Genomic DNA, 21,700 nt, shown 5'->3' with positions numbered 1-21,700 from the left:
TTATGAAGCTATTTGCACTTTTTGTGAAAAAGCATTGTATCTAAAAGGTTGTGGGTCTGTTCCTGCACTATCAGTACAGAGATCCTAATAAACAGTTTCTGCTATAATTACAAGCTTGTGTTTGTGAGTCTTACCTGTCCTCTAGTTGTCTGCTAAGCACGTAGAATCATAGCTAAGGTCTTTTCTACCCCAACCCACTCTATCATCAAGTCCCAACCCCCTGCCATGGGCAGAGGCACCCTCCACTAGGCCAGGCTGCTTCAGATCACATCCAACCTGGCCTTGAACTCTTCTAGGGAGGGGGCTTCCACCCACCTCCCTGACCAACCTCTTCCAGTGCCTCACCACCCTTGTAGTGAAGAATTTTCCTAATATCCAATCTAAATCTATCCTCTTCCACTTTAAAACCATTCACTCTTGTCCTATCTCTACATGCCCTTCTAAAAAGTCCCTCCTGAGCTTTCTTGTAGGCCCCCTTCAGGTACTAGAAGGCTGCTATAAGATCTCTATTACACATCTGTGGTAAAACCTTTCACTGTCTCTTCATGATGAGGGACATGTCAAGTCCTTAGCTGTGCATCAAGGTTGGTTTCCAGTAGGAAAAGCTAGACCACTAAAGTGGTCTTACTCCTGTGGTAAGTGAAGACTAAGTACGTGGAGTTGTGATACTGAGGAATCAGATGTGTGTTGGCATGGGAATAAAATAAAAATTGAATATATAAGCCTTACAGGGGACCTGATGGGTCAGTGACTTTTGCTTAGTGCTTCTGTCTACGCTAACCTAGCAGGTTAAGCACTAGCTGTTCCTCTATCTTTGTGGGCACAACCTAGTGTGAAAACAAAGAACGTGCCTATAATGTGCTGCCAATGTTTTACACCCAACACAAGTGTGGATGTAAGGGGTATGGTGACTTCAAGTGCCTTAAACAATGCTGAGTGCCTTCCAAGAAGCAAGACCTGTATGCAGTGTTTTCTCCAGCTAGGTGAGCAGCTGCTCTCACCTGCCCTGACAGCACTCTACCACTACAGCATGGGCTGCCCTGGGGAACCTGAACCACCTCCCTTCTTAGAGCCATGCCAGGAGGGGAGGGGGAAGGCTGCAGGTAGGATTGCTGTGAGTACCAAATGTTAAGAGATCAGGCAGCCTGTTCCAGTCCCATCTACTCAGGCCTCCTTGTGGCTTCCTGGGTTTCTGATCTCTTTAGTCAAACAGACTTGAGGCCATCATCACTTAAGAATAGAAATGTGGTATTTACAATCTCTTGTCTAATGCACTTTCATTTCTTTACGGAAGATTAGTTGAGCTTCTCTCCCTGTTGACAGGGATAAAAGTTGAAAAGCAGGATGATGCCTGGGTAAATGGTGTCTCTCTTCTTAAGCTTTTCTAGAAGCTCTGCTTAGTGCTATTTTGCAAAATAAGGTGTTAGTAGGTAACATAGTCCTCTTAAGTGTTTGATATTTTAGAAAAATCAAAGATTTTTCTTCCTTGGTTAGACTAGAATTTAGATAAGCCTACTTGTCAGAATTTCAATGGTTTGTGAAATGATCCATTTGAGTATCAGCAAAACTTTTTAAAGATGACATGACAGTAATACTCTCTCCACCTCAGAGGTGTCTGTTTATACTAAAATTCAAGAACTGCCTTCCTGGAGATAGATATATATAAAAGGAAAAAAATCCTCTTCAAGTGTTGAATCAACACCTCTTTGGCTTTTAAGTGGATATTTTATGACCACATGCTTTTCCCTCTGGTATTTGGGATGTTATTTTTATATCCCTGTTAACACAAGTTGAAAGGAGATCAATCTTCTTTGTTTATGCTTAATGTCTTCTGCAATTTCAACAGGTGAATGATAAAAGTCTAAGGGAAAAGAGAAGTCTGGTGTGATTTGTTTTTATAGGAATATAGGAACAATAATCTAAATTTGTTATTTCCACTTCAAATAAATGATAGTAAGTCAGTGCTACAAGAAGCCATGTTCTATCTGGTCACTGATAGAAGGGCAGAGCTCTCATTTTTACTGTAGTCTGAAAGCAGGGACATGGCTACTACTTTGAAATTATGTACCGCTTTGGTGACTTAAAGCAGCATCACCTTACCATTAACTAGATACTGAAAAACTAAGAAAACTGAGCCTTACAGGTTCTGGCCCAATTAACTTTCTCTTTCGTTATATGGCTTTGCTTTTTGTTTTAAATTTCAGTGCCTTCAGTAAGAGTAAATGCTATGTACCTCCATCCAGAGGAAGAAAATGTTCTGACAATTTCAGAAGCTGTAGCTCAAGGCTTGGCTTCTGCCACAAGTCTACTGGAGTGTTCAGCTAGTTACTCCCATATAAATACTGTTTCCATTTGTGCCGGAGTCCAGTAACACTGAAACACAGTGTCAGTAGGATTGCCAATTCCCAGACAGATACGGGGCTAGAAAGGAATACTTTAACCAGAAGTGAACTGACTTGGTCTCCTTACAGTGCTTGAGTCAAATCTATGCTCTCATTGTTTTTATTGCCATGCCATGTACAGAGAAGAAAAAAAAAGGTCAGAAGCTTATTCAGGGAAAGGGCTGCACCCAGCTTCTCTAGCTGACTAAAACCAAGCTGCTTCACTGGGAGCTGGGCCTTCTCTCCACAACTGAGTCTCTCATCTGTGAAATGCAATAATGACATTTGTGGTTATATGGCATATGAGTTGGAGTAAAATTAAGATACTATTTTTCTTTTGGGGGTGGTGGTTGGTTCTGGGGTTTGGTTGTCTTTAGCTATTGCCAGGCAGAGGTGAAGGGACAGCCCAGGCCTCTCGAGGCAGAGGTGATGTGGACCCATAGCAGCCCCCCCAAGAACTGGCTGAAGCCCTTTTGCAGGCAGCTTTCCACTGCCCCTCCCCCCCAAACACACCTATGTGCAGCCCAAATGTGTAACCATAAAACCTCTTGGCACCTACATGGTGCCTTCTCAGCATAGAATTTCAAAGTGCTGTGTGTGTGCAGGCGGGTGGCCCCCAGCTCCCCCGGCTTGGGGTGGGGGGGGGTGGTGTGGGGGGTGCATGGGTGGTGAGCTCTGCTGCTCACAGAGCCAGGGCTTGCCTGGGGAGCTGCTTCTGCATGTGATCCTTTAACCTCCAGGGAATATTCCCTCCAAAGTACTTGTTCTTGCCCCTGAGAGGGCCTCCTTGCCATCTTCAGGGCGTGTAACTGGGTATTATTGCTGTTGGCAGGCAAGACCCTGCTGCACCCTTTTTATATGGTGGGTAGAGAAGTTGTCCCTCTTCTGAATTTAAGTGGAAAACCTGTCCTGGAGCATGAAGGTGTGCAAGTTTTCTGAGCCCTGCATTAATGACCTATCTACTAGGCTTCCTTCTGTCTACTGGCTGCAGGATGGCTGGACTAGATGACCTTCAAGAACTTCCAGCTGAACCAGAACAGCCTCTGGTCTCTGAGATATAAAAATTGATGCTGCATTTCTTCTCATACTGTTGATAGCAGCATCTCCTCCCTCCAGCAGCACCAATTGCCTGGTTGATGGCAATGGAGGAGTTAACTTGTGTATAAAGTCTATTGAATACAACTGTCTGCTTTACCTGGCCTCATTCCTCTGAAGAAAGAGTGAGGATGATGTGATGAAAATATTAACTCTTTTTTTTTTTTTTCCTCTGACTTCTGAACTTTTAAGGGTTCTCCACATTAGTGATGAATTTCAGTGCCTTGCTAACCTGGTAAGGCGGGAGAACTTGCAATAAGAGTTCATTTCATTGTCTGGGACTAACCCTAATTCACTTTCCTGTATCTCTTTCACATGGTCCATAACTGTCCCTTAGGCAGAAAGTAACTTAGTTCCTCAGCCGTGGACTTCCAGTGGTTACTGGTCTACTGCTATAGCTTTATTTCCAGTTGTAGATTTTCCAAATGTAGATTTTTAATATATTAAGAGCAAATGCTTCACTTTTTGGCTTCACTTCTATGGATTATCATGCTATTGCTATTGGAATTCAATAAAGCTTATGGACCTTAGATAGCTAGATCTCATACCCTCAAGTGGGGGCTTGGTCGTTTTCACAGAAATATCTGAAATTCATAAGGGTAGAGGAAAGGGAAAAGTGGAGGAACTTGGATTGTGTTCCATTTTATTTTAAAATAAATAACATCCCACATTTATTATAGGCAGAACTTGTACCACCATGAGTATAATTTGGATTTTTTCCTCTTGATCAGCAAAATGTCTTTGCCTAGGGTAAGGATTCCACAGGGAGGAATTTAGAGGGATGTTCTATGTCAGGCAGAGTATTTGCTTCTTTCAGGAAAAATGAATTCACTTCTTTTGAGAGGGAAACAAACATGGTAGATCCTAGGAGATCTTCGTTGCAGGCAGGCACTGAACCTACCTGTGCTTTCTACTTGTATACCTCACTTCAGTCACTTATTCCCCCCTCACATGTGCATGCAAGGAGAGAGCCCCTGAAAGGGGAATGGCTCTGTCAGTGCCAACAAAATACACGTGGTAACAGTATGTGGTTTTGGGAACTCTACTCATCTTGGATGTGGGTTTTGGTCCTATTGCAGCACAAAGGGGTGATTTAGGACAGACCAAGGCCTGTTGTCTAGAGTCAGCTTAGATACAACCATGTTATGCTGGAGGTCAGAGTGTTAAAGATAAGGCAGCGGCCACTGGATTGCTGGGTCTAAAGAGTGTGCACAGGTAAGGTCTAGTTCACTGTCAGAGACACTAAAGTGTCCTGAAACTCAGAGCCTTGCCTTTATGGTTACTTAGAGCTTTGGATTCATAGGGAGAGAGAGAAAAGAAGTCTCTAGGCAGCCAACACACTGTAGCCCAGTGCTTGTAGGGCCTTCAGCTACTCCTGAGTCACTTATCACATCTATGTGCTACCTTCTGGGCTGCTTTTCCTTCACGTAGCATTACTCAGGTTTGTCTGCAAGCAGCAGCTTTCTGAAGCCGTTAGCTATCAGTGTCTTTATTTTCACACAGGTAAACTGAGGCAGCAATGCTGGATGGCCAACCAAGGTCATAGACAAATTAGCTGTGAAGTGGATCCTTCCTGTTCCTTGTTCCTCTGCTTTAACCATGACCCTTGATGCTTTCTTAGCTACAGAGTTGAAGAACATAGCTATCACCTGTAGTTTCAACTATGGAAAATTTGAGGAACAGGGTTAAAAGACTTCTTAATTTACCAGATCAGTATACTTGTGAATGGTGACGGTCTTTGATCAACATCCCAGTGACAGGACCATTTTCCTGTGTATCTACTCATGGTTTGCCAGCAGTTGTGAGCAGGTGCCCCTTGACAGCAACAATGAGAGTCTTTAAGAAAAGACTCAGGTTCAAGCTTAGCTGTGGTTCTGTGCAAGATCCCATGGGCAGCATACACTTTCACTCCTTGGAACATTGTAAGGGCAAGATCCAAAACATAATTCATACTGTCCATGTCCATGATGCTCTTTATATGCTCAAACCTGGGCTAATTGCACAGGCTTATACTGAGGAATGCTGTGTGGAAATCTTCTGTGTGCATAAAGCCCTCTGACTTGACAATTTTATAGTACTTTAAAAAAATCAGGGGGTTAGGGCAAAGCTTGTGAGATATCTAATGTGGGTTAAACCAAAACTGAAGCACATGGGATATACTTAAATACGGTTGCAACCTGAGAGACAGTGCTACTTGTCTAACTTTGAAGGTAGCTGCTTTCTTGAGACCCTGCTGGGTTTCACAGTGACCGCTCCAATGCGCACATACTGTGTGAGAAGAGACTGAGACAGCCTCGGCTGAGCCTTGGAGAAAAAAATGTACAAGTAACAATTGTATTTCACTCCAACCAAAGAGAAAGAGGGAAAGAAACAGAAGAGAAGGATGCCATAAAGTTTAAGCTTTGCAATAGTGTGCACACTGTATCCACAAACCTAAACCTTCTGCCCCACGCAGATTTGCTGATCTATCCATCCTGCTAAAACAAGCCCGTTAGCTCCTGGCTGCTGCTCTCTCTGTGCCTCCGTGGAAAAAAGGTTAATCTAACTTAATTAGCTCCACACAACCCAGCCATGGGTACACTGCTGGCCTCACCACACCCAAGTCTTATGTATCAGTCTGCAATGAGATTTCAAGAGCAATGCATTTTTTTCGTGGTGTGGTGAGACCTCTATGATACCTGTCAGATGAAACTCAAAGTCAGTAAGGATAAAGATTATGCTCTCATTTGTTTGGGTTTTGGAGGGTTTAATGTGTGTGTTTTATGGGACTGTTACTGGATGCGGGAAACAGCTGATCCGACAGCTTCGGGTAAGGAGACTACTTGAGACCTCCTAGGTTTTAGTAGGTCTTGAAGATAAAACTGAATCTTTTTGATACCTGAATTGATTTATTTCACGTCAGAGAAAAGGCAGAGGAAAAAGATAATTCAATCTAATCTTATTTTTTCTAGCAATTCGATGAAAAGAACATCTTCCATAATTAGACATTGAGTCAAGGATATTTTATATATTAAATACAGAATTATTATATGTTTCTGTATATATTAATAAGATTAACATCATTTTATCTATACAACATGTCAGTTTGCTTATATTTCATTTCCAGTATCTAGTGATCATTGCTAGATTTTACTTATCAATCAGATATATAGTACAAGATGCAGACTATGACTTTTATTTGTTTGTTTACAGGCAAAGATGTTCTAAACCACTATTTAGCTTCTTGATTTTCAAGTACAGTGGAAACATGGATAAATAGACAATATTTGAACTAACTACACATGTTCTTCCTCATCCTGCTATTTAAAGTGCCTACAAATCAATACATTTGGTATTCCTATAGTGTTGTTGTCATGTACTTAAAATTTTAGTTTAAAACTTACTGTCCTTATTAAACAGAAGATCAGTACGATCAATATGAACAGTGACATGTAAAATCCTATGAAGATCAGTTGGCTTTTCTTTTTATACTTTCAGAACAGACTAGGCTTATTATTTCTCAGAAGCTTAATATTAAAAAAAAAAAAAGACATAAAAAAAGTAAAAAGCAAGACTTGCATCTCAGCAGCCTGCAGCTCAGGTCTTTAGGCAATCCTACATCACCTTCCAGCATTGCATCCTATGTACAACAGCAGCCCTTGCTCTCCCCCTCGCTCCGTCTTCCTCTCACACCCCGCACCACCATACTGTGGTGAGGAAGAAGTTTTGCTGAGATTTTTTGTTTAAAAAGGCCCTGAGCACGCCGGGGCAGGTGTTCCAGGTGGGGTCTATGCCCGCTTGACGCTGTTGAGGAGCTCCGTCAGTTCACCAATGTACTTGATGGTGTACTTCAGGGTTTGTATTTTGGTGAGGGGCTGTCCCCTCTGGCTGTAGATGGGGGGCAGATAGTTGCGCAGGGTGTGGAGAGCGTCAGCCAGGGTCCTCATCCGCAGCTTCTCCCTCTCACTGGCCTTCCTCCTGCGCTGGGCAGACATCCGCACCTTGGTGCCCTTGGGCAGCCGAGCCTGCCCAGGGCTGGGCAGGTACGTGGGGGGGAAGTCCACCAGGCTGTAGCCCACCAAGCTGCTGCTGCCGCTGCCATAAGGGGTCTCCGCTGCTGCCGGACAAGGGGACGAGGAGTAGGATTCGAAGGAGGGCGTCGGGGATAAGCTGTGTGGAGATGAGATGGGGTGCAGCTCAAAAGACCCAGCGGTGCTTTTCCAGTCCCAGGATGATAAGCAGACGGAGTGCTCTGAACCCAAAGCATCTTCCATGTTTACCAATGTCTCATGCAATTTATCCATGCTGGAGGAGCGCTGGGGAGAAGCTGTGCCCTCTGCCCGCCAGCAAAGGCTGCAGCCGCCGGCTGTCGAGACCTTTTTATGATGGAGGGAGGAAAGTGACAGAGTGGGAACGTGGGGTTGGCGAGAGGAGTTCAAAGGAGCGCCACAAGTGCTAAGATGGAAAATGAACTCCTGATGTGCTAGTTTCTTCTCAGTGATAATTATCAACCTTCAGCTAAAAAGCCTCTAAGCTAACAGGCAACAGCAAGAAAGGGGGGAAAAAAGATTATCTTCTTGCAACTAAACCAATTAAGGCTGCGCATCTACATTGAACGTTGGGCTGAGGGGATAAGTGATGAGAGGAAAAGGAAAACTGACCATCTCACAAAACAAGTTACAAAAGTAGAACTTACAGATAACGACTGCTACCGCAAACCCTGAGTTTAAGCCATGGAGCCTTTATTTCTGTGTAACAGAAGGTGCTCATCACTACAGCAGTGATGATTTGATCCGCACTGACTGCTGCTGATGTAGTTTTTCATTATCTGCATCTTAATTGTAAAAGTCAAAAATGGTTTGTTTGGATTTGGGTGTGTTATAGCTCCATAGGATTTCTCTTCTCGTGAATTGCAACTTCCCCCTGGATCACTTTGGTTTGCAACCTGCAGTCTGTAGATTCATTTTATATTTTTAAATCACGACTGTGAAATAATAAAGGGTATCTGTAGTTGTAAGCAAAGACAAAGTCAGTCCCATTTAAAAAAAAATAATAAATGAAATTAAATTTAAATTTAAAAAATAAAATATTTAGGAAATACAATACACAGCACATAAACTTTGAGCCCAGATATATGTTTTAGAGATTTAATTCAAAGTAATATACAGATTATATGTGTGTAAGAGAAGACTAGAAGCTATTTCTGTAAAATTTTCTACTTCTAGGAATCCGATCTTCTGCCAAAAAAACTCTTTTCCAGCCCCGATGCAATGTGCCAGCAAAGTTAGATGTTAGGCAGTTCAAGTGAAAAAAGTATAACCTATAAATTAATAGCATTAATAAGGAGCACTTTTCATCTCTAAGATTTGGAACAGCTTATAGTGATGATTAAAGGTCTCTATTACCCTGGGGAAATGGTTACGAAGAGGGAAAGGGTAACTTCACCAAAATCACACAGCAAATTGTTAGGAGAACCAGGAAATCTGTCCAAAAACTTCTGAGTTCCTTAGGTCTACCGAGCAGCTCGGCTGCCAGCTGTGAGTTTGTATCAGCCCATAATGGAAATAAAATCTAATAGGTAATGAAAGAAGGGGAGAAAGTGTGCCAACATGGAGGTAAAAAGAAAAGTGGGATTTATTTTAGAGATTACTTCTGTGCAGCACATGGTGCACCACAGCTGACTGAAAAAGAGGGAAATGAAGAGCACGTAGCTGAAGCAAGCTGAAGCTTTCTGGACTGTGCCGTTTCTTTCTGATTCTGAATTACTCACTACTCAGGAAAAAATGCCTAACCCAATACTCGCCGTAGTCGTTAGAAATGCCCTTGTGAGCTGTGAGTTTTAGATGAAAATATAAGGAAGCTATTTGTGGGAGACTTGCTGATTTTATGCTGAGATGCGCAAGAAAAAACAGGAAGTGAAGGATTCTAGGATTTCAACCCAGACTGAGAGAGTGGCTGTGATGATAGTAGGTGGAAGAGGAGGAACTTCTATCAGGGTGTGTCAAGAGAAAGGAGCTTGCAAATATGTATGTGTGTATTAAAAATACACATAGTGAGCATATATTAAACTGTAGTCCACACCAGTTTTGTCTTTGGAATCAATCATTACTTAAATGCAGTCAAATTTAGAAGCAAAAATTTCAACAAGTTGTTGGCTGACTGTAAGCAATGCACGCTGTCAGTTAATTTATACCCCTCATCTATGGTTAAATCATAAAAAGTGTTGTGTAGACCCCAAGGGCGGAAAGATTTTGTGTGTCTTCCAGGTGTCTTTGCTGTAAATGACAGGTGACCACGGTCAGACTTCATCTCTGTATTCTTATATGGGAATTGTGGTGAGATTAGGCAGGGAAGAGTAATGCCATTTCCAGTAACAGTTGTAGCTTATCTTATATCTTACGGGTGAATGTTCAGAGTGGCCAAGGCAGGATTTTAGAGTATGTGGACAACTGCTTTAGTTGCATTTTATAAGCTCTTAAAAGCCATTACGTGGGTAAGGAAAAAACCCACAGTCTTTTCTACAGATATTTGAAAACTGTCTTGCAGTTGTGCATCCTGCTTTTCAGCTTTGAGAAATAACCTCCCATTTCTACCCACAGCCCCCAGGCTGCCAAAGCGTACTCACACGAAGTGTGCCTCAGTTTTGGCCAAACTGGAAAGTCACATAAAGTCTCCCTCCACAGTCCATGCATGATACGTACCCTATGTAAGTCAACAGAGTCTCATGGTACTTAGCTGTTTTTGGACTAGTTAATTTTTGGTAGCTCTGTGTTTCCACTCACAAGTATGAGGATCCTCAGGTAGGAAATTATCTTGCAAAGTGGGGACAATTAAACAGAAAAAAAAATACTGGGAACAGTAGAACACTTTGCAGTTTTGTTTTATAATGGGGCCTTAAAAAGTACCATGCAGAGGAAGGCTACAGGCTTGTTTATTTTTCTATACCCTATGACTGTTTGATGCTCTCTCACTGAAGAGCCCAGGAAGTCTAGTCTTTCAGGTAGCACCTTCTTAGAAAGTAAATCCATGAAAAAAAAACCCAACCAAAAAACAAACCCACAGAAAATCCAATCTTTGCAATCTGTACTTCATTCTCTTTCTTGCAAATTTTAGGAATTCTTTTTTTTTTTGTCTGTCAGTAATGTCAAAACATTGAAGGGTAGTGAGATATGAGCGTAACGCTAATGAAACACAAACTGACACTTTAAAAATGATAAGGCATTTTCTGCTTGACTGGTATTTTTGATTTTCAGTTCAGCAATTTATTCTGCAATACAAAGGCTAACATATCAATCTTCATCCCCTTTCATTTATGAATTCATTACAGAAGGGAGGAGAGGTTTTTCCATTTTAAAAACCAAACACTCATGGAATAGAAACATTTTAGAGCTTCCATATGTGTCTGATTCAGATTTTTAATTTAAAATAAGTTCTCCAGATAATCACTATCATCCACAAGTATGGTAGATAAATGCATTTTTTTATGTATGGGGCTATTTAAGGACTGATTTACAATTTTTTCTAGAGTATATTTTCACCAAGGTGTGAGTTTGGTAGGAGATGCAGATCTAAAACAATAAGAAAAAAAACCATATTGGATGAGAAAAAATGCATGCTGGAACAGAGTAAACATGGATAAATGTGTTTCAACAATACTAATCCCATAATAGTCAGCCTCCTTTACAATTAGGACAGAAGTCCAGTCTTATTTTATTGACAAGAAGCAGATCATACTAATATCCCTGTAGAACATTTGGACGATAAAGCCTCATTCTGCAGCTTGCACCACGAAAAAAAACCCTATCCATCCCCCAAAGCCTTTTAAATTTGCTTCATCTCTTATTTAACAAGAGGCTTCCCCAGTATTAGCTGCTCTGTCGCCCACTCACTGCGGAGGTGGCTGTTACCATCCTGCCTCAGAGAGGCGCGGACGGAGTCAATCGCCCGTGTATAAAACGTGGAGCAAGCAGCTGCAGGTCTCACTGACTCCAGCAGACGCAGCAGGTGTTCAACACTTCAGAAAAATAGTGTCCAACACCTCGGTTTATGCCTGAGCTGGCAATAAAGGAAGGAAAGGGTCCCCCACATTTGTTATCCAGAGTCACATTAGCCACCAGCCGCTGCCTCTCTCCTTTTTAAGGCTTTCCCTCCATTCGAATAGATGTGTTTTTCTAAAATGAGTAGACTTTGCAGCTGGTTTTTCTTACATGTGCAAGATGGTTTAATCTGGGTCCAGCTTCAGCTGAAGTAAATAAGGCTTGTAGGTAGGCAAGCTGGTCGACAAACTGGTCAATAAGGACTTTTTTTTTTTTTTTTTCAGGTCAGTATGTCAAAAAATACCAGATGGACATCCAGCTACAATTCCAAAAGGAAAGAAGGCAATAAGAGAACCAAGACTGATCCTGAGTCCAGCCCTATGAATAGGAGCCCTAAACCCTTACTATAATTAATGAAAACTCAATGTAAATTGGATGTCTAATTGTTATTACCGCCTTTGGCCAAACAAAACTCTGGCTAACACAAGAGAAAATGTTGTTATTCCTTTGTATAGGGACAAACTAGCTCTAGTGCTGTTACAAAATCCTGTCATAAACATCTTAAACCTTTAATGTTCTCAGGATGCAACTCCAAAATGTCAAACTCAGAGCCTGCTCATGGAGAAGAAACAACCAAGTAAGTATCATCGATTTCACCAGGGCTTTGCATGGTGACAAGCATCTCTCTTGCATTGCCCTGGCAGGATCAGGATCGATCTATTTGCTTTGCATCCTCAAATGTAAGTATTTGATCCTCCAAATAGTGGCAGTCTCCACCGACTGACAAGTGACATCAGCTCCGCAATTCATTTAAAACATCTGATCTCCAAGCAACTGGCTTCTCAGATGAAAAGGCCTACGTGTGGAATTTACACCTACCCACCTTTTAAGTAGGGAGTTTATTACCTAGTGGTTTTCAGCTGATATTTAGGAATGCCTTTTTAATACCCCTGTTAACAGAAGTTGAAAGGAGGTTCGACTACGTGGTTGGTCTTTAATGTCAACTCTCTACTTCAGGCAGAAGGAAGGGGAAAAGCTGGGGGAGGAACAAGAGCCTAACGTTTATTTTGCTCAAAAAAAGAAAAGCAACAGATAGTATCAAATTGATAGAAGCCGTGTCAGTCGGAGAATTCCATTGCCATGTACTGGTGCTCTGTTGTACCAGCCTTCACCTTTGGTTTCAAGATATTTTTGTCTACTGTAACGAAGTTGATGAGTTTCATTTTTCCATGGGAGAGGTGGAGGGTTACCTGTTGCAAATATTTCAAGATCATCAGCAACACCTCTTTTTGTACCCAAAAGCACATGTCCAAATTTAATAAATGATAAAAGTACAATATTGTTTATCTCTTAGCATTTCTTTCACCCTCCCTGTGAAGTCCTTCCTCATTACTTTTGTTGTCTGTGATAGTGGTTTCACAGGGCCTTTTAAAATACCAGGGTAGCACCTAAGGGTCCTAGAGGAAGTTCAAAGTTCACACTCTTTCTTTCCCGACATTACAACGGTCTTTTGTGCCTTCTGCTCTGAATGCTCCGTTTTTCAGCAGGCTAAATTTTCCAAAAGTAGGTGAACCTTACAAGAAATTCCAACAGCCAGTAAAATTGCATTAAAAGCTCTGTTGTGACTATTTGTAGCTGGGCTGCATAGCTGAAGCTGGGTCTTTGTGAAGGGAGCTATTTTTCAATTGCTGTGATTACATTCCAGCTCAGGCTGTTCCTTTTCATCCAGCTAACCTCCTCATCAGTATCTGCTCATTTCTTCCTCCTCCACATCCTAGCACTGATGTGCGGAATCACCTCGTGTTGCTAATAGAAATCATGTTTCATCTTGGTGCTAAATGTAGTTATGCTCTGGGCTCAGCCTGCACTTCAGTTTAATAATTATAAACTGGATCGATAGCCTGGGTAAGATACAACATACAAGTGTTAGATTACAGATTTTATTTAGCCCTTACATATTTCACATTATGAAATAGAGCACAGCGTGCCTGTTCAAGCCACCTTTCACAAGCACGTGCTTAGCCCATGGGTAAGGACCATTGATTTTCAACCTCAATCATAAATTTCTTGGTAAATTGCTAAATCTTAATTTTAATCACATTCAGTCCCACAAAAAACAAGTCTGTCCTTCAGTCTACTAATGAACATGAATGGCATATCAAGGTTGGGTTTGGGTTTTGAGGGTTTTTTGCATTTGCTGTAAATGCATCCATGAATTTTGCCTAACAAATTAAACTCAGTGTTCTAACAGTCCCGTGAATACACTCAAGGGGTGAAGTGGTTAATACAGTGGGGGTGCCATTCAGAGGGACCTGGACAGGCTGGAGAAATGATCCAGAAGAAGCCTCAAGAGATGCAAGGAAAACCAATGGGAACCCCTGCTCTGGGTGGGATAACCCCACGCAGCAGCACAGGCTCAGGGTGACTGGCCAGGAGGCAGCTTCTCAGATAAAATCTGGGAAACCTCATGGGTTGACAGACTGGAGCAAGTCCAGAGAAGGGTCACCAGGCTGGTGGACATCACATATGGAAAGAGGTACAGAAAGGTGGGTCAGTCCCTTATGGAAATTGTAAGGCTCAGGTAGACCTTACAGCTGCCTGCAACTACCTGGTGGGAGAGCAAAAGGCAGAGCAACCAAACTCTTCACAGAGGTTCACACTGGAAGAAAGAGAGACAACAAGCTCATCAAGTTCTGAGTCTTAAAAGCCTTTGACCTTTCCCTGATGCATTGTAGGTTTCCCACTGTACTTCTGGTGATACGAGACACTGGTATTTTTCCTGCCTGATTATATTTTGGACAGTTGTGCTTGAATGACAAGGGCATGGTGCAGAGAGAAGACCCTGCTCCCTTTGCCTCACGAACAGCTTTTATCTTCCACTGCTTCTGAATTTTTCTTCCCCTAGGTTTTCCCTTCTATGACTAAACAATATTGCTTTTATTCTTTCTCCATTTTTTTCCTTTCCTTTTTTTTTTAAAGCCTTTATATGTTTGATTTTCAGCCTCTTCCTCATTCTTTTTGTGGTGCTTCTTGATACTGATAGTAGAACATACCTTTTCTAACATTCCCCACCCATATAAATCATGCGTTTATCTGCTCAGTTACATGGATAAAGTTACTGTTAGAAGGAGGAAACATTTAACTATCCACTTGGAACAGGCTTTTCAGGAAGTCCAAAACAGAGGTCACAAAATAGCTCCAGCAGTTATAGTATATAATTATAGAAAGGGGCTCAGTTAAGCTTGTTCATTTGCAAGAAATCACTGATTTAAGACCACTGTTGTTTAGAAAACTGTTATATTATTTTCATTTCTGTTCTTGAAAGAAACAGGAAAGCAAAAAAGCCCTAAATTCCAATCAGAAAAATTTATATATGGGACAGTGAGTCAAACTTACTAGTTTAAACACAGATAAGGTAAAACAAAGAGAAAGTAAAATGTAAAACTCGTGGAGAAAAAGGAATTACTATTCAAACTCTTAGCTTGGCTCATTCTGAGAACCCATTTAACTGAGTTGCTGCTGGCCATCCCATCACACAGACATCTGTTTTGCACCCTGCCTAAGTTCCTGCTTAGTTAATGGTAATTGGGATGTGTAAAAACAGTGCATGCATAAATAACCAGGTAGTTCTTACAACTGCAGGTATGCAAATCTTGAGGGCAGCTGGTCTTGGCTAAAATTCTCCTCCCTTCAGGCCCAGTTTGCTGCAAACTGGTGAGAAGAGTAAAGCACCGGCTGGAGAAGCAGCAGTCACGCAGATGGGAATTCAGGTCACAGCCCTGATACTGACATGCATGATCATATAGACCCCAAGCTTCTGCTCCTGCTCCTCCATGTCTCTCCCTAATTAGATACAGACTGTGTCAGAGGGGAGATTTCCTCTCTGCAGAGATTTTCTATATGATGCCCACCACAGTGGTCAACTTAAAGCCTGTGACACCATCCTATTACAAAATACTGCAGCAAATGGAGTTAGTATCATAAAATAATTTAATCTCAATCCTCCAGGTAATATGGCTTTAAAACAGCTGAGCCCCCTGAGAAGTGATTTCTAAAGTAAATACTGACAAATGGATTGTAGTTAAAAAAAAGAAGGGGAGGGGGGGTGAACCTTCCACTCTCCTGACATTGACCTGCACTGTCAGGATGGGATGCACATTCATCAGTCTCTCGCTCTTATCTGGTATCTGACATTCTGTGATGAGTTGAAAGCAAAGAAACACGGATGGATAGTACCCTCTTTTGAAGAGCAAAATGTACCAGGAACTGAATTTTCAAGTACATTTAAAGTAAGATTAACTCTTAAATCGAAGGAGCATCTTTTAAAGGAGAGAGGGAAGCTATTAAGGTTCATACAAAGTAAGCTAACATTTACATAGTCCCTGCTACTTTCAGTGTACTTCAGACAATGGCTAATCAATACTCATTACGTAGCTTTAAAAAGGCTGAGTATTCTGGGGTGGTCCCAAACAGAACATACAGCCTGCAACTAGCTATTTGGCCAGACACCTCCATCCTTGGAGTTTTCCTGATAGGCTGTTCTCCAAAGAACCTAGCAAGCCTTGTCTCCTCTCAGAGGAAAAACTCCTTTTGGGGAAATACAATTTCCTCATTGTGCAGGATAGATATTCATGTTGGGAGCTTTTAATTAGTGAATCCAGCTTACCTTTGGAGTGAAGTTTGAGAAAAGAATGAAATGAGCCCGTGTTTCACAGACTGGGAATTCACCACTTTGATTCAGCAGAGAAATCAGATGGTTAGAGTGAATTTTAGACAATCAGGAGGACAGGACAATAGTTCTGATTCAAATATTCAGCTGTGTTCCTCCTGAATCCTGTGACTCCCTACTTACTTTGGGGTCAAACAATAAACATTAAAAATATCTTTTATAGATCCTAGGTAATATACTTGATTTCTTTGCTCACATGTGTTCATAGCACCAGTAATGTACTGGTTTTTTTTTCAAGCTTCCTCTTCCAGCACAAAGATATCTCTTCTGCCCAGAGTTAATATTTTTTTTAAATAAAAAAGCAAAAATTAAAATAATATTTAAGAAATGGCTCCACAGCTGTCACAGCCTTTTCTGGAGTCACTTGATGCCGAAGTTCTGGAAGTGTCCTACACTGAGAAGCTCCATTTAAACAATAAATTCAAACCTACAGAAGAAGCCAATCTTTAGTCCTCAGCGGGCTTCATATTCCTTTAAAATCTCTCACAAGGACTTTATCTACCTTAAAAGAAACTCCACTTCAAAAGAAGTTCAAATCCATTTTGTCTCACATTATATAGAGGCCACTCAAATTCAGCAATAGAAAATTTTCTGGACAGAAATTGTATAATTATATTTCCTAATGTAACTCTTCAGAGTGACTCAGAGCTGCTTTTGCTCCTAGACCTTCCACCTGGTAAAACGGGCATGTAGGTGTCTGGCCAGGGGCACCATCACTGAAGAGAAAAGATCAAAGGCCTATAAATGTGTCAAACTTTCAAATGCAAATCACCTGCCATAGTGCTGCTGAGAACAAATCCTTCATTATCACCATTCTGTGAAAGGCCTAAATTAGCCTGAATTGGCTGAAAAGAACAAGAAAAAGGGAGTAATTTATCTTCCTGTGAGTTTTATTACCTTTAGATTTATTTGGCTAATGGTCCAATAGCCCACTAATCAGAATATCTGCATAACAAATTCTTCAAATGATCCATAAATAAAATATGTGATCACATAATGTTGCTATTAAAGTTAATCTGAGCTCTGTGACAATAGGTTATTAAAAGAGTCTTTACAATAAACTCCTCTTTTTAATTGCCAAACTATGAGCTACTGTGATTTATGTACTAAGGATTATCAAATGGCTTCTTAGCTTGAATTACATTTAGGTAAAAATTTTTATGTTCCTTTCTAAACTGTATGCTCTCCAGATAGATGCCATACTCGTGTTTATTTCAGGCTGTCACTTAAGGGGTTTTTATAGTTTCAGTATTGTAGTAGAATATTTGATTAACCTAACTGACTAGGAGAGCAATGGTTGAAAAAAAATATACACTATACATATTTTTTACTTGTAAGGGGAAATGTTTTGTTAAATGAACAACAGCAGAGAGGTTTTGTTAAGTTTACTGGGGTCTTTGAAAGAGGATTTACCTTGATAGAGAAAGTTCTGAGTCAGGATTCCCCAGCTGACTTGGGACCTTGAGCTCAGGAAGCATCTCCAGAAGGTGTCCTTGGATGGGTCTCGGGGGACTCCCCACAACATCTGTGATGTTAACTTTTACCTGCAGCAGGGACACACTGTACCTTTTTGTTCTTCTGTTGGTCAACATTCTGATACATGCACTCTCTGTAACATTCACCCCTGCCATCGCCTATTTGGGTTATAATCTGAATTACGCAACCAGTGAAATACAATGTACAATCTAGAGTCTTCTTCAGGGGGGCAAATAACAAGGTTATATGAGTTTATGAGAGAAGGCTATATACAAGGTGAGATCCCTACATGCACATAACGCCTGGAGAACCCTACAGCTTTGAAAGCTTTTCCGTGTTCACTGTCAGGTCAAAGCACTTGGAGATCTTGGGCTTCTGTGGTGAAAGGGGTCTGGCAGTTGAAAGACATTTATGATGCTACATCTCTAATTCATGGCCTCCCAGAAAAAAATGCTTGTGAGTTTTTTTGTTTGTTTAGTTTGTTTTGCTGTTTGTTGTTGGGGTCTTTGTGTGTTGGGTTTTTTTAATAAGAGAAAGAAAAAGGAAAAAAATCCCCAAACTTAATTTGCTGGTATTTTACAGGATATAGATGGAATCACTAAGAATGCTGTTGCAAGAACCCATGTTTCAGTGTACAAATTCAAGCACCTTCAGTTCAAGACCCATGTGCCCCTTTTACACAGTTACATTCTTCAGCTTATCAGTAGGAAAGTCTTCTGTGTAAGACTGCAGTGGCAGGCTACAGATAACAGAACAAGCAAAAGACTATAAAATCCATGAAATCTGCTAGTCTGATATATGGAACTCAATTTATTATTATGGGATACCTTTCAGCCCACCTTCCCAACCACTTCAGATTTCTATAACCTCAGAAGAACACAAGAGACTGTCAGCCTAATTTACTGCTAAGTTTTGTTGAGAGAATTACTCACAGTTAAACCACAAAAAAAAAATTAGGTATAGAAAAATGCAGTTAATAGAACTGTCCCAGTGCCATACAGTCACCTATGAACTGCTAATTACCCACTCCTGCAGCAGCATCTCCCTTGAAAGATGCTGTCTATTCTAGCAGCATCTTCCTAGGTCATACTGGGACATCAGCTCTGGAACTAATTGTAAGAAAGTGGACCATCCCCATCTTGGATTTCTAACTGGCAGGTCTTACTTGGTGAAGAGGCCATTCAATAATCACAAAATCTAGCCACGTGTTAGTGTGAATGAAGTATCTTACACAGCCCCTGGACACAGGAGTGCCAATGGGTCTCTGAAGCCCTTTGGTCCATTGAACTCCAGGCTTTGGGGGATCTGAACCCAAGCACAGGGCTCTCTTCCACCCAGCTGCAGATCAAGCAGTGAATGTGGCTCACTAGGGCAAAAGATTCAAATAAAAAATCTGTAAGATGTTCAGTGAGCTAAACAACAGAGGCTTAAAGGCTAAAGCTGCTCTGAGACCTGGAATTCACATTGGACTGGAAGACAGCCTGCATTTGGTCTGAAACAAGGCTACAGATTTCTTGGTTTTGCAGCAGATAAAACCTGGGCAGTTTCTAGGGTTTGTGTTATCTTGTACGTCTGTTATTTGTGATGTGGTATCACTGCCAGGGCAGCACTGGGATGTTGGGAGAAGACCACACGTAAGTGTTCATCTGCTAAATTTGCCAGAGATTTAGACAAAGCAGAGCTCCTGCCCCTGTGGCCTAAGGAATACCCACACCATGACAACCTTTGCCAACATTTGGTAGGATAACTAACTTATTTTGAGCTTGGATGGGGAGATGTTATCAATATTGAAAATAAGCTGCTTTTCCTTCCTCTATTTCACTTTAAATATCCATCAAGTGGAATAGCAGTAGAGAGAGTCATTTTTATGGAGCAAATATCCCTTTTCCCAGCTGTGCTCAGTCTTCAAAGTGACAAAATCTCTCCAACCCCATCAAGGGAAATGAGGGTGAGGGGTGGAGACAAGGCTTGGGTTTAATCAACTTTTAAAGTTTGATATGTGATTAATCTTACCAATTTAATTTCAGTACTGAGAGTAGCTTTGATGCAGGATGCAAGAGCCAGAGAACTGTGCAAAGAGTGGTTCTGTCACCCACCGTAGTTTTGTTTTCTTGAAAAAGTTCAAGTGTTTTCTTTCCTGGAGGAAAAAGCGCTGAATCTAGCACCGCGTTTACTGTTTTGTCAGTAGCACTTAGGTTTATAACAACTCTCAATAATATTCTAACTGCTGTTTCCTTTTATCTGCTGATATAATATGGCAGGGTTTGACACCTTTTTAGACATGAAAAGACTTTCTCTTGTCTCAAGTAACAGCTGCCATGCCTCTCTTTCAGCACTGTATTCTACAAGATTCTTTCTTGACATGAGAGTGTAGACCCAAGCCTGGGCAAAGCCTCACTTAACCCTCTCAAACTAAGAAATTTCTGTTAAGTAGCAAAAGATTTATCGAGTTCATCTGTTCTATCAACAAAGTAGAAATTGGTAAATGCAATGAACATGTATTTTTCCTTTTGTTAAGCATGTTCAGACATCCAAATAAGCATTTCAGTAACACCTTTCCTAAAGAGCATGTGTAGCTTGACACAGACACAGGACATACAGAAATCAAGGGGTAGCATTTTTCGTAGCTATGTATATATTCCATACAAACAGTATTTATTTTCCTTCCTGGTTAATACCCCATGAATCTAAACTACGAATTACAGTCACACGGAATGCCACCCAAGCGTCTCACTTTGCTAGGCTATGCTGAATAAATTTGTGTAAGTAGATATTTAATGCTGTTTATAATGACATTTATACTGTTTCAATAGAACTTATGGATCTGCCCTGTATCTCTGCAGGAATCACTCAAGCTAGAGGGATGCCAACATCAGGAATGACAGACCAGGTAAGGGACTCAGGCTTATACAGCAGTTCTACAGAAAAACCTGTTTGGGCTGACCAGGAGAGATAATAAATGAAAATATACTCAGGGTCATCAGGCTGATACATCATGTTCATTTATACTTAGAGCCAGTTTAACATAATCTTGTAGGAATACTTGCTGCAGAAGCTCTGTTTCACCCACTCAATTTATTTAAACACCATCTTCACAGGTGTGAGAGGATGCAAAGCAGTCAGCTTTGGCACAGTAAAAGCAGTTCCGAAGAGAAGTAATCCCCAATCCTTAGATTGAGTAAATTATGTAAAGATGAACAACCAAATCACTTTAAAAACTGTCATTTCTCTTCCTTCTGTAATAAATAATGAGTTTAAAGTCAAGCATCAGTCACCCCCAATGATAAATATCCTTGTGTTTATTTGCTGCAATGAGCAGCAGTAGCTTATGAGCGCAGGCATTCACTGCAGCCATTTTCACAGCTATTGATGTTTCTAAAGTAGTGGCAGAAAACTTCCACAGCCAAGACAAAAGTCTGTTTTTTTCATTTGCAAGGTTTCTGTTTTTCATAGTTGAACTGAAATTATGAAACCAGATTAATTTGTAGTGATAATCAGCAACATAGGCCCTCCCCCCGCCCCAGCCCCCGCAATTCTATTAAGACATTAATCTTTTATGTCATTTCTGGTTTCCATCATCTGCAAAATGAGCTGGTTGTAATTCTGGCACAGTAATTCCAGCGAATCATCCATTAAAGCAGTCATCCCAGGCAGACTTTGAAAACAAACAGAAAAGCCTCCAAAGCCCACTCTTGCGCCCCAATTCTAAACAAAACCCTAAACCACTGAAACCCACAGAAAGGGGGTGAGAATGTATGATCCTCCCAAGGAAAGAGCACATTCCCACACACTGGGAAGAAACAAAAGTGAGGTCATCTACAAGATGTTGGCATTTTTATTGATGAAAATTCAGACTCTTGATTCTAACTTTCAGCATTCGTATTCAGCAGCAAGGAAAAGAATCACACATAACCAATAACAATGTTTTTCCACAAAAATGTCCTCATCTCTCCACTACTGACCACTGCATAAGGAATCTCTTCCAAATGGCTGCTACTCTTATT

General features: G+C 41.1%; 1 protein-coding gene across 1 annotated transcript; it reads right to left on the bottom strand.

The window, feature by feature from the left end:
• Nucleotides 1–7,243: 7,243 nt before the first annotated feature.
• On the bottom strand, nucleotides 7,244–7,759 carry MSGN1 (mesogenin 1; the record flags this gene model as incomplete). Its single annotated transcript, XM_084261962.1, has 1 exon — nucleotides 7,244–7,759. One exon carries the CDS (start codon nucleotides 7,757–7,759, stop codon nucleotides 7,244–7,246), a length of 516 nt encoding a protein of 171 aa, XP_084118088.1.
• Nucleotides 7,760–21,700: the final 13,941 nt, after the last annotated feature.

The sequence above is a fragment of the Gallinula chloropus genome, assembly GCF_964237585.1.
Source record: "Gallinula chloropus genome assembly, chromosome: 3".
Classification (NCBI taxonomy): domain Eukaryota; kingdom Metazoa; phylum Chordata; class Aves; order Gruiformes; family Rallidae; genus Gallinula; species Gallinula chloropus.
This window is presented reverse-complemented; position numbering and strand designations above follow the sequence as displayed.